General features: G+C 39.8%; 1 protein-coding gene across 14 annotated transcripts in view; it reads right to left on the minus strand.

Moving 5' to 3' along the window:
- Positions 1-4,831: 4,831 nt before the first annotated feature.
- SORBS2 (sorbin and SH3 domain containing 2) overlaps positions 4,832-13,946 on the minus strand; it is a 211,723-nt gene continuing 202,608 nt past the window's right edge. For all 14 annotated transcript variants that reach the window (XM_061404232.1, XM_061404234.1, XM_061404231.1 and 11 more), the window contains 3 exons: positions 13,268-13,317; positions 9,340-9,446; positions 4,832-6,974 (listed from right to left, as the gene is read on the minus strand). In XM_061404232.1, coding sequence (XP_061260216.1) covers positions 6,913-6,974; positions 9,340-9,446; positions 13,268-13,317 — 219 coding nt within the window. In that variant the 3' untranslated portion in view covers positions 4,832-6,912. The remainder of the gene's footprint in view (positions 6,975-9,339; positions 9,447-13,267; positions 13,318-13,946) is intronic.

Consider the following 13,946-nt stretch of genomic DNA (forward strand, 5'->3'; position numbering starts at 1 on the left):
GGCAGGATCTTGCTCAGCTGAGACATGCCAATAATTGAAGTTATAGCCTCACTGGTTACTGTGTACTTTTAGAAACCCAAATTAGCTTTCCTCAGGGAAACACTATGGTGGTGGGCAAAAGCAGACGCCTCTTTGTTATCTTGGGCACAGCTTGATGCTGCTGTGAGTGGCTGGCTGTTGCTAATGGCAGAGTTCGCGAGAGGGAAGTGATAGGGAGGGAGCTGGGTGGATGTAGCTGTTTGACTCTGACTGCACACGATCTGATCAAAAGTGTATAGCGCCAGGCTCAGCTGGCTTAGAAGAAGGAGTACAAGCTTGGTAGATAGACCCCAGAGTCTGAATTCAGCTTCCATTGCATATTTTGTATTAACTTCTCATAGCCTCAATGTCCTCATCTGTAAAATGGTCATAGAGATTTCCTCTTAGATCTGTTGTGAGGATGAAGAAAGAATGCTTGTAAATGACAGTCTGGTATACAGCAGACATTCAGCTTTCCTTTCTCTCTAGTTGGTTTCCAGGTTTGTGACTGACGATTTGAATAGATGAGGGGTTCACAGTTTTTTGTTTTGTTTTTTTTTCCTATAAAGGGACAGAGAGCAAGTATTTCAGGTTTTGTGGTCCAGGAAGCAAGATTGAGGATATTATGTACCTATTTACATGGATGGAGGTTCTTGACATTGTACAGGAGACAGGAATCAAGACCATCCCCAAGAAATAGAAATGCAAACAAGAAAAATGGCTGTCTGAGGAGGCCTTACAAATAGCTAAGAAAAGAGAAGCAAAAAGCAAAGGAGAAGAGGAAAGATATACCCATTTGAATGCAGAGTTCCAAAGAATAGCAAGGAGAGATAAGGAAGCCTTCCTCAGCGATCAATGCAAAGAAATAGAGGAAAACAATAGAATGGGAAAGACTAGAGATCTCTTCAAGAAAATTAGAGATACCAAGGGAAAATTTCATGCAAAGATGGGCTCAATAAAGGACAGAAATGGTATGGACCTAACAGAAGCAGAAGATATTAAGAAGAGGTGGCAAGAATACACAGAAGAACTGTACAAAATAGATCTTCATGACCCAGATAATCACGATGGTGTGATCACTCACACTCACCAAGAACCAGACATCCTGGAATGCGAAGTCAAGTGGGCCTTAGGAAGCATCACTACGAACAAAGCTAGTGGAGGTGATGGAATTCCAGTTGAGCTATTTCAAATCCTAAAAGATGATGCTGTGAAAGTGCTGCACTCAATATGTCAGCAAATTTGGAAAACTCAGCAGTGGCCACAAGACTAGAAAAGGTCAGTTTTCATTCCAATCCCAAAGAAAGGCAATGCCAAAGAATGATCAAACTACTGCACAATTGCACTCATCTCACATGCTAGTAAAGTAATGCTCAAAATTCTCCAAGCCAGGCTTCAGCAATATATGAACCGTGAACTTCCAGATGTTCAAGTTGGTTTTAGAAAAGGCAGAGGAACCAGAGATCAAATTGCCAACATCCGTTGGATCATGGAAAAAGCAAGAGAGTTCCAGAAAAACATCTATTTATGCTTTATTGACTATGCCAAAGCTTTTGACTGTGTGGATCACAATGAACTGTGGAAAATTCTGAAGGAGATGGGAATACCAGACCACCTGACCTGCCTCTTGAGAAACCTGTACTAGGTCAGGAAGCAACAGTTAGAACTGGACTTGGAACAATAGACTGGTCCCAAATAGGAAAAGGAGTACGTCAAGGCTGTATATTGTCACCCTGCTTATTTAACTTATATGCAGAGTACAACAGGAGAAATGCTGGACTGGAGGAAGCACAAGCTGGAATCAAGATTGCTGGGAGAAATATCAATAACCTCAGATATGCAGATGACACCACCCTTATGCAGAAAATGAAGAAGAACTAAAGAGCCTCTTGATGAAAGTGAAAGTGGAGAGTGAAAAAGTTGGCTTAAAGCCCAACATTCAGAAAACTAAGATCATGGGATCTGGTCCCATCACTTCATAGCAAATAGATGGGGAAACAGTGGCTGACTTTATTTTTTGGGCTCCAAAATCACTACAGATGGTGACTGCAGCCATGAAATTAAAAGACGCTTACTCCTTGGAAGGAAAGTTATGACCAACCTAGATAGCATATTCAAAAGCAGAGACATTACTTTGCCAACAAAGGTCTGTCTAGTCAAGGCTATGGTTTTTCCAGTAGTCATGTATGGATGTGAGAGTTGGACTATAAAGAAAGCTGAGTGCTGAAGAATTTATGTGTTGGAGAAGACTCTTGAGAGTCCCTTGGACTGCAAGGAGATCCAGTCCATCCTAAAGGAGATCAGTCCTGCGTGTTCATTGAAAGGACTGATGTTGAAGCTGAAACTCCAATACTTTGACCACATTATGCAAAGAGCTGACTCGTTGGAAAAGACCCTGATGCTGGGAAAGATTGAGGGCAGGAGAAGGGGGCAACAGAGGATGAGATGGTTGGATGGCATCACCAACTCAATGGACATGAGTTTGAGTGGACTCGGGAGTTGGTGATAGACAGGGAGGACTGGTGTGCCGCGGTTCATGGGATTGCAAAGAGTTGGACACAACTGAGCAACTGAACTGAATTTACATTACAGAGAGAAAACTAATTTCTACCAATTTTGAATTGATGAAATCCAAATATAATAACAGAATAAAGTTTCTCTAATATAGACCTACCATTGAAAAGAAAGGGATTCTTTTTCTGGGGAGAAACGTTTGACTTAATTGGGGCTCCAAGTCAGTGCTCCTTATCATCAAATCGATTGCCCATGTTCATCTGTACAAACCATTCTTAACTTGCAGACCAAATAAACACAGGCAGCAGGCTGAATTTGGTCCGCAGACCATAGTTTACAGTTTCTTATTGTAGACTCTCTACAACTAATGCTAGTCTCTGCTTGTGGTCTAACCCAGTCATCCATGATGAGTAAATAATTTGAAATCATAATTGCTACATAAACAACAATTGAAGGGCTACAATCTGGAAAGGAAGATGAAATAGTTCAATCTGTAAATAGGCTTTTGGAAGCTGACAAAGTGCTTATTCTATCTGATCCATTTGTGGCTGAAATCAGAAAAACAGTAGGAAGAAGTGATCAGGCCACACAAACTGACCACCTACACACAGAGATCAAGCCGTGGATCATCATGGCAACAGACAGTTACTCTATCAGGTTCTTTCTGCTGCTTATCAAATAAGAAGTGGACATGCATATTTGTATTCATTCCCACCCCCTCAGTGCAAAGGAGGGATTAAAATTTGGCACATAAAACGTCAGAGGGTCCCTTCCTGCTGCCCCTCCCTTGACCCGGCTGGCTGGTTGGTACACGGGTGTGAGTCCGCAGCCCACTGAGGCCGACGAGTAGAGACAGTGCTCTACGGGGCTTATTGTGTTGGTTTCACAACAAAATGGATCCTATTCTATCCACCAAGGCAACCATTAATGGCGTAAATGAGGAATTTCATTGATGATCGTGCATTGACATAAAATCAAGTAAAATAGGTCACTAAGCATCAATTTTGGAACAAAAAAAATAATTCAGCATTCAACCCAGAGAGTGAGGAAGCACGGCAGGAGGGCTGAGTGCTGGTTATGGCCAGTCTGCATCTGACAGCAGTGCTGGCGTGGCTGAGTCAGAAGTCTGGGCAAAATGCAAAGCTGTTTAGGAATTCTTTGTACTATTTTCATTCTTCTTTTTTTTTTTTTTTCGCCTGTGCCATGTGGCATACAGGATCCCTGACCAAGGATCAAACCCATGCCTCCTGCACTGACAGCGTGGATATCTATCACTGGTTGAGAATCACTGAACCACCAGGGAAGTCCCTGTTTAGGCATTCTTGAGCTTGGGCTTTGACAGAGTTGCTGGGGCATCTCAACAGATTCTGCAGAGTAGCACAGATGATAAAATTCTCCAGTGAGACAAGGAAGTCCAGATTTTGATGCACGTGGTTTATAAAATCCCAGATTTATGTATTTAGAGTGCCGATCATTTGGCAGATTCTCTTGCAGAAAGTTCACCAACAGCATCCTGCATTTGATCAGATTCACCTGGTTAAATTACCCATCAATGTTCTCACAAAACCAGGGACTAGAATAATAATACAGCGTGTATTCTTCCTACAATGGAAACATACTTTTGTGGAAAGCTAATACATGGTGGAAACTACCCAGTGGAATAGAGGGGATCAGGGTGGGTTTTAGGGTGAAGCTACACGATAAGACAACATTGATAACTAAATTGCCAACAGAGGAACGTCCGTGTTTCTGAGTATGTGAGTGATAGATATGGAAGAGGGCTGAAGCACATAGAGCCAGAAAGGACTCCAGTTTATTAGAAAGGATCCAAGTGGGAGAGCTAGCTACTTACTATCTGTTGAGATAAAGGAATGACAGTCAATGGCAACACATAATTTGAGATTCATTGAGCACTTGTGAGTATTAACAGTTTGCCATGCCAATGGTGATAAAGCTTTTTGGGGCAAGGATGTTGAACTTAAGATTGTTGAATTTGTAAAGTGCTTACAACTTCTTATAATTAACTTGTCCTTGGAAAAAATAGCTATTTTTGAGGCAGAAATATTTTAAAATGTGTTGTTTTAGCTGAAGAACAATCTTTAGCCAAAGGGTATTTAGCAAAGGAGCTTTGGTGATGGTGTTAAAAAATATTTCTTATCTGAGCTGATCCAAATGCATCTTTTCTCCATTTGTGTGTCAAGAGAACACAGAGCAAATGCATGTTATCTGAGTTTATCTAACCAGTTGGAATAAAATACACAATTCATGTAAGGATAAATGTCAAGAAGAAAAGCTGAAGTATATGTCCAAGCAAAATTTATTAGATGTCTATTCAAGAAAAACACAATGACCTTTGCTTGTAAGAATTTGAAGTCAATTACCTAAAAGCTTGGTATGAATATTTTTCCTTTTAAAATCAGATACAGAGAGTAGAAACATTAATTTTTCTTAAGTATGACAGGCAACAGATATTGAAGTCTTCTCTCATAAATGGCATCAAAGGTAATTATTCATTTATCAGCAAAGCTGCATGCAGTTGACCTAATTTCAAACCCAAAGCCTTTAAAATATAAAGCTGGCTGTGAACTTGACAATAATCAAGGTAGGCTACTCAAAGATGTTTCTTTACCTTCTTCCTAGTGAAATTCCTCTATAATCAGTATTTATATACATTTTAGTTTGGCTGCTAAAATCTTATATTCATAAACTTTTGCAAAAGTGCTATCTTACAGAATCGCACTGTTGAGTCATAATAATGATTTGTGGGAGATGTAAAGGATGCTCTGTTGAAGGTGTTTTAGCTTAGTTTAAATGAAGGATAAAGACCAAATTAGGAAATTCCCCTGTCTTCTCAACAACTAAATAGTCTGTACAAAAAAAAGAGCAAATGTATGTACAAAATTCTAGAGTCTACATACATTGTGAAAAGATCAATCACTGTCCACAGAAGAAATGCTGTAAAAAGTTTTATCTATAAGGTGCTGAAGATCCAAATATGAATAGTTCTTATGCAAAGTCATAAGAAATACAAAGCTAGTTCTCAGGGTATGCGTAATTCAGGCACTGTTAACCACGTTAAATCTTTCAGGTCCTAATATCATCTCGTAGGTTTCTACTTCAGGGCAGAAAATATAACCTGAATGATTTAACATTGTCTCTCAAAAGTGCCTAATGTATTCCGAGGAAATAGTTTACACACACCAGGAAAATCAGGCTCAACATATTCCTGTCCTCAAATGTAGCCAGGATTCTGAGTTCCAGAGAAGAAAAATAATTATCATAGTAAAAATAATTGTATTGATCATAATCCTTACTAAAACCAGCCTTAATACTTGTGATGCTTCCAAAGTACTCTATGTCTATAAAATAATGTGTGAGATTCTTCTACATTTCCATAAAATGTACAACATAGCATATGGATTGTCTGTTTTCATACAATCTCAGATGTGCATGTGTACACACAGTGAAATCTTACCTATGAATATTGCTCACACATACTTTCAAGTGTCTATGTTAGAATAATTCATTGCCTCTGTCACTAACACTGCTTTTATTTAACTTTTATCAGATAAATAAAACACTAAGAGCTCATTGTTCATTATGCTGATTATTACATTTTAATATAAAATAGCAATGCAACTTTACAACACAATAGTTATTTTTTTTTGTAGTCTAGCTAAACCTCTTATATTCTCATGATTATTACCAAAGGCTCTTATTCACTTATTGTTTGCACTTCTAAAAAGTACAAAAAGAAAACCTGCAGGAAAAGACTCCTACTGGAAACTCACATTCAATTCAACAAAATCACACTCATTCAAATTAACTTTCCTACTCTTACTTTAGATTCTGTAATCACTGTGCATATTACAACAGATAAGTGCAGGCAAACAATAGTTGAAGTACAGTTGTCATATCGTGTAAACCAGGACACTAGGCAAACTCGTGAAAGGAAAATATACTGCCAAGCTAAGAAGGTGAAAATGCGAACCACAGCGAGTAGTAAGAAACAATCTTCTGGTTGCCTGAAGGGAGGGCAGCTTCCAAAGTGGACCGGGGAGCCTCCTTGAGACACTTATTTTTTTGCCTCAACTGCTCAACCCTTATTAAGCATAGGGTTTTCTTTCTGATGCCACACATCCACTTTTCCAAGTTTAGAGCAGAAAGCAGGAATATGCACTTTCACACGGAGGCTAATCCACCCATCTCCCCAAGGCGTGGCAGTTCAGTTGCTGGTGGTCTGGTGGCAGGTGGAGATGGTGACGGTGGGTGACTTCTGTTGGAAATGGAAGGCATTACAGCAGGAGCCCTGCGGGATCTCTCAGGCAAGGTTATGCAGATGTGCTGCTGAAATGCGGCATAAATAACCAGGAGAGTGATTCACAGCCTCTTGACATAGTTTCCGGGAAAAGTACCAAAGAATCTGGTTCTTCTAGAGGTTCCTGAAAATAGAAATGATAAAGGAAATGGGTGGGGGATGGGTAACAACCGTGAGATACCAGTTCATCAGTTCAAGTGGGCTTGAAAACTCACTAAGAGAGCAAGCCCTCAGAGTTTGGAGAAGAAGAGAGACTCATTGAAGGGATGGGATGACAGAGTCGGCAGTCTAATCTCTACTGCCCGATGCCTTCATCACTTCTTAAGCTTAAAGGCTTCACTCCCATCAGTTGAGTTGAGTTCAGTTCAGTTGCTCAGTCGTGTCTGACTCTCTGCGATCCCATGGACTGCAGCACGCCAGGCTTCCCTGTCCATCACCAACTCCTGGAGAGCTTGCTCAAATTCATGTCCATCAAGTCGGTGATGCCATCCAACTGCTCCCATCACACCAGGCTAAAGAGAAAAGCTCAGCCTCTGGGTCTGAGGGGAGAGACAGTCTCGCTGAGGAGGTGGGTTTTTAAGAACAAGGATACTTGAGTATGATGGGGCTCCATCACTGAGGCTGCTAGACAGGAGTGAGGAGCAGAAGAGGAAATGCATGTGGGTACAATCTTCTCAATAAAGATGGGGCTGGCCGTGGGATAGGATGGACTGGAAAAGGCCCACACCAAGGCTTGGTTCTGTGAGCAGGAGGTCTGTCACGGCTCCTTAGCACAGTGTAACACAAAAGCTTTATCAGGGATGCCGTCACCACCCAGGTTTGTTATTTCATAGAAGATCGTGCTGAATGCCACAGCATTCATTTACAAATAGCCCTGCCAGGGTCCTTCATAAAATACAGAAAATTTGAACAACTTACCAAATCACTAAAGAAAAAAAGGCAGACCACCGTTAGCGGGGGAGGGTTCTATCATTGGGGAAGTTTCTAATATGAGGAGTAAAACCAAATGCATAAAGGACCATCATGATGATCGCCTTTGGATTCAAATATCATAATTCCTTTGAAGCTTTTTGGAAGAGCAAGTGTACCAAATTCTTCCTTAGGTTTTCCAGCTCATGAAGAGTGAACACAGTCTTTGTACTTCCCTTTCTCATTTACCCTCTAGAGCTTACTGTCCTGGTTTGATGACTGATCTTCTTTATCCCTGTACAGGTAAGCCATTTTACTCTTCTCAGTGGGGAATTAATATAAACAGAGGCAGAGGCTTGTGGCTGCTAATGTGGTCTTTGCTCCTTTATTTCCCCACAGCTGGACTGTCTACAGAAAGCCTTCGTACCTCCATCAGCTGTATCCTTCATCTTCCTACGTCTGTTTCCTTTTTATCTCTTTCCTCTGTGACTTAGTGTATGGTATGCTTGTCTACAAAAAATTTCTCAGAAAACCTCTAGTTTTCTTTCAAGATGGTAAGAATGGGGTTGTTTTGTATGTGGTAAGAATGGAACTTCTCTCTACTTGGACCACATATTGAAGCTAAGGTGGATCAGTGAATTCTTAAGAAAAGCTATGACAAACCTAGATAATGTATTCAAAAGGAGAGACCTCACTTTGCCAACAAAGGTTCCTCTAGTCAAAGTTAAGGTTTTTCCAGTAGACGTGAGAGTCAGACCATAAAGAAGGCTGAGTGCCTAAGAATCGATGCTTTTGAACTGTGATGCTAGAGAAGTCTCCTGAGAATCCCTTGGACAGCAAGGAGATCAAACCAGTCAATCCTAAAGGAAATCAACCCCGAGTCTTCATCGGAAGGACTGATGCTGAAGCTGAAGCTCCAATACTTTGGCCACCTGATGTGAAGAGCCGACTCATTGGACAAGACCCTGATGCTGGGAGGGATTGAGGGCAGGAGGAGAAGGGGGCAACAGAGGATGAGATGGTTGGATGGCATCACCAACTCAATGACATGAGTTTGAGCAAGCTCTGGGAGATACTGAAGGACAGGGAAGCCTGGCATGCTGTAGTCCACGGGGTCGCAAAGAGTGGGACACAACCGAGTGACCGAACAACAATGAAGGGCACCTCCAGCAGACCTAGTCAAGCATGAGTTGTTCATTTCGTCTGTTTTCTCAGATTAGATCCTCACTGCTGATGACCAGCATTCTGTGCTGAATAGAATATTCGTGTTTCTCATCTAGGGGACAGCTCGTTGTTGTTCTCAGATCTCAGCCTTTACTGATTGGTGCTATTTAGAGAAATCTTCTTCTTTCAGTTGACTTGGAAATAAAACCAGCAGGAAACCACATATACCTGAAGCAGTAATACTAAATTCTATTCAAAATGCAGTTGCCCTAGGATTACATAATGCATATGGATGTGTGAAAGATAAAGGCATTATGAAATCAAAGAAAGCTTGACTATCACATCCAACCATGCACGGGAGCAAACATAAGCAAATTATAAAATGGCCAAATGCCTGAAAGGAAATGTACACATACCCACAAACCATCCATCATCACATTTTTCCATCACATCAATGACATCACTTTCTCTGAGCTCCAGCTCATCTTCATTCCTAGGAGTATAGTTATACAGAGCCTGAAACCTTAAACAAGACAAATGCACGTGTTAAAAAATTTTTTTGCACTTCTATGAAACTACCGAAAGAATATAATATTTATTTTACTTTGAACCTATCCTTAACATATTAATTAGGTAGTATAAGTTTTTGGTAAGGTTGTAAAGTAAGTAGAGGTAGTTAAGTTTTCATAAGAATTAGACCACTCTAACAGCATTTCAGAACTCACAATGAGGACAATTTATGGAAGATTCTAATATTCATGAGTTGTATTAAAACATTTTAACATTTATAAATTTGATCTGCACTTCAATTGTACAGTCATAGATAGCTATCATTTGGACATTAAAAAATAATACAGACTATAAGAGAAGTGGTATGTGTACTTTTCAGCTATATAAAACAAGAAGGAATTATGGTTTTAGCCATATTCAGAAGCAAGGAACTGCAACTTGCAAGTGGAATTTTCAAATGATTCTAAATTGAGATGTACAAAATGTCTCAGATAAAGCGTTTATATTGCTATGTGGAAATTACTATAAAAGAGAAGTTTATTTTTTTTTCCTGGGAGGAAGTCTTTAAAATAGTTTAATTTCGTAGTTTGCATCAGTGTAAGTGGTGATCTCAAGCAGTAGATTTAGAGACATAAGTTCTTTTTTAAAAGGTCCTGGAAAAATTGTGCTTAATGTAAAAGCTCTCTCTTGAAATAAATGTATGTAAAAGTATTACTGAATGAATGCTGCCACTTTTCTTTCTTTCTTTGAATTCTTTGAGAGCATATATTTTGGTGGCATCAATCAGTAATAAACTCAGAGAATTGGGGGTAATAAAATAGCATGCATATTAATATGGACTGGCATTTTGGAAGGACACTGATTCTAACAGTTTAGAGGGTCAGGAAGTATTTGATATGCAGTTAACATGAAAATGACATATTACTACTAAAATATTACCAGTATTGTGAGGGGGATTTTTTTTTTTTTTTAAGTTAATGAATTTGTTTCTGCTGTTCTTCTTAACAGTTAATGTAATTTTGGAAAAGTAGGAAATAAGAACCACATTTCAGGGCACTTTGGATTTTTTCACGCCAACTTTAAAAGGCTGATAATATTGGATATTGCTCAGGAACAAGAATGATTTGTTTTGATTACTTCATTCAGTCAAGAGAATAATCCTTTGGTAGAACAAAACTATTCCCTCACCTGAACTCAAATGTCATGTGACAAATCAGAGACAGGCTGCATTGGCTTCTCTAAACTTTTCAGGATGGGGGAGGAGGGAGTCTGGATAAAGCTGGACTGGGGGAGGGTGTACTGGGGAAAGACCTGGTAAGATGATGTGTCTAACAGCCTCACCTAGAAAACATTATCTTCTCTGGCCTGAGAGCAAAGCCTGGAATTCCAATGTTAGAGATTTCTTCCCCTGTTAACATTGTTTTCTCTGGGTAAACCTTTTTAGCCACTTGGGGTTTTGAAGTCTTCTACAGAGAAAGGATTCTGCTTGTGGGGAAGGGCTAAGAAAGATAGCCTAAATCCTAGAGCAGTGGCAAAATAGGGAGGTCTTGAGTACCAACATTCCTGAATTTGGATGTTTGCATGGGGCCAGCCCTGGTTGGAGAGGTCGGATTATTTTATTGTTTGATTTGAAGATGCCCAGGTGAAGGAATGGTACCTTTTGTCCATCCCTGGGGGAAGCTAGTCTCACCACCGTTCCTTTTCTGGTCTCACGTTTGAGGGAGATAGGCATTCCTGGGCTGCCAAGTCTATGAATATACATTGCATCTCTCACTTTGGGAAACACTGGATCTCTTCAGGCTTCAGCCTTGACCCAGGCCCATCTCCAACCACTCCCAGAAATGAGCCTATTTAAGGCCATAAATCCCAGCTGCTTGAAGAATCTCAAGGTCCCAAGAGTGAAAAAAAAAAAAAAAAAGAATTGGCACGAACTCCTACTTCACTTTAACATGATGAAAACCAGTGTGCTTGTGAAAGTTTACTTACCATTCTGGTTTAATTAGACCACAAAAAAAAAAAAAAAAAAAAATTGGAAGTTTCATGGAAACATAAACAAACCTTTCAGAAATACTCCTGCCTCTGTTGGCTTTCAAAATCAGTTTTGCACGACAGGAAATGCAGTCGAATTACAATTAAAAAAAAAAAATGCTGTTTTGAAGGATGTGTTGGTGAGATGAATGATGGTGGTGGGGCCAGGATGCCTCAGAAAGAAATTTGTCTTTAAAACAGAAAATGCTCGGCCAATCATGAAACTCTGTCTATAACTTGCAGCTTTTTCTGTAACATATTTTACCATACTTCTGAATTGGAGTGACATGATAACATTTTGTTCCTATTTTCAATCAAAACCTATTTCTTAAATGAAAGAGATTAAGTGATACCCTGCAGTCCATGGGGTCACAAACAGTCGGACATGACTGAACGACTGAACAACAAGCAGCTATACTTGGCATTGTAATCAAATAGAAACTTAATAAAGAATTTTTATAATGTTCAAAGCGGGACATTGAAAATGTGCCCTCTCCCACCTGTGAGCTCATAAACACATGCGAGTATTAACTCCGTATGATATGAAACAGAGTAATATCACCTATATCCTAATTCATAAATTGATTAAAAGCTTCTAATATAATGCATTGATGATGCAGGGCAGTAAACCTAATCAGTCTTGGATTTATTCTCTGTGATTCATCTCATAGTCAGTTGTGTAAAAAAGAACACAAAGTCAACCTTTAGACTTAAAAGGATTATATTTAAACTTCTTTTTCCCCCAACTAAATGAAATTTTAAATGATTTGTTCCTCCAAACCTTTTCTTTTCATTAACAAAAATTTCTTTCTAGCTGTACCCAGTGAGAGCTAGTTTGGGGTTGGGAGATGGCTTCTGAGACCTGTGCTTTTAGCTAAGCACCAGGTATGTGAGCAGTGAGGAGGGACCAATGGCTGGGAGATCGCCAGGCCCTGCTGGATTGCTCTGCTCCAGCCTGGCGTGCTGAAGTCCACGGGGTCGCAAAGAGTCGGACTGAGCGACTGAACTGAACTGAACTGAGGGGAGTGGAGCTTGGCCAGCCAGCAGGGGGCGCATTATGTGTCCTCAGGTCAGCCCGACAAGGTTTAGCCCTGTACCCGCGCCTTCCCTGGGGCTCCCCTCCTGACTCAGAGAGGCAACAGCCAACAGGAAGTGGATAACCTCTGACTGTCTTCCTAGGGCAAAATGGAACAGAAAGACAACCTTAAAGACAGTATGTGACACCTTCAGGGTTGGTTTGACTTAGTATCAGTAGGTGGGGATTTGAAAGAAAGTGTGAAAAGGCATTTATTTTCCTGGTCCTCTGGGTAGTAAACATCACGTAACTTAAACAGTGCATGTTTTAAGACTGCCATTTCCAACATTCTGGAACTTCGGAATTATGTCACTAACTTATCACTGTAGGTCTACTTTGACATTCTCTTGCTTTTCAAATATGTATAAAAACAATGTTAGAACATTTTCAGTGTCTTTAAGGCTGCAGTTACTAGAATCTACATGCTGAGTTAGAACAGGGAGAGAGACAGATTCATAAATCTTAGGAATCACTACAGCATTGGAAGGTTTTTCGAGTGCATAAATCAATCTTTGCAAAATCATGGATTTTTTTTCAAAAGTAGCTTCTGTTCTCTGTTGTGAAAGATGGAAGTTATTGCAATTACTCTTAATCAGGGAGGTCTTATCTCATGTTAGTTACTCTGGTCTCTTTCATGTGCAAAGTTGTACCATCCTCGCTTATGGTACATCAATGGTCTGTTTTGTGGGTCAAGGTTAGTCTCAAATTTAGAAGATAAGAAGAATACTTACGGTTCCCCCCCACCTTGAATGTTTTCATGAGTAAACACAGGACGCTGTGGCTGAAATGAAATGATTTTCAATGTAATCAATGCTTAAACTGGTACTAATTAAAAGATAATTTGGATAATGGCATGGCACTTTTCTTGACATTTAATATTTCCTGTTGTAAAAAACCAAGAGGAAGAAAAGAAAAACCAAATAAAGGGTTTCTACAGGATTCATAATTAAAATATTTTGAAGGGTGCTTTAAATTAAGTCGAAATAACCAAAGTTCAAATGTTTGAAACATATCTGCAATCTCGTCTGCTCAAGCTTTAAGGAAGACTCAGGGCTCAGTCCCATTGATTTTTCAAAGGCCAGGAATATGGCAAGAACATAGACACCAAATAACTAGACTGGGGAGTCTGGACATCTTCATTCAACCTTATTCTTCAGCATTTTCTCAAACAAGCAAAAAATAAACCACATGTAGTCTTAACAGCAAAGTATCCACATTCATTCTAATATACTTTTCCTTCACAGACAACATTTTCACATACGGTACAGAGGAACATGTCAAGAGGCAGACATGCCATGCTACATTTGAATTAACACTCTCTGTTCTCAATGTGGAGGAAACACATGCATTTTTAAAAACAGAAAACAGAGAGTTTTAAATTGCATGTAACAAACAATATCCAGGTAACAC

Source organism: Bos javanicus, chromosome 27, assembly GCF_032452875.1.
Source record: "Bos javanicus breed banteng chromosome 27, ARS-OSU_banteng_1.0, whole genome shotgun sequence".
Taxonomy (NCBI): domain Eukaryota; kingdom Metazoa; phylum Chordata; class Mammalia; order Artiodactyla; family Bovidae; genus Bos; species Bos javanicus.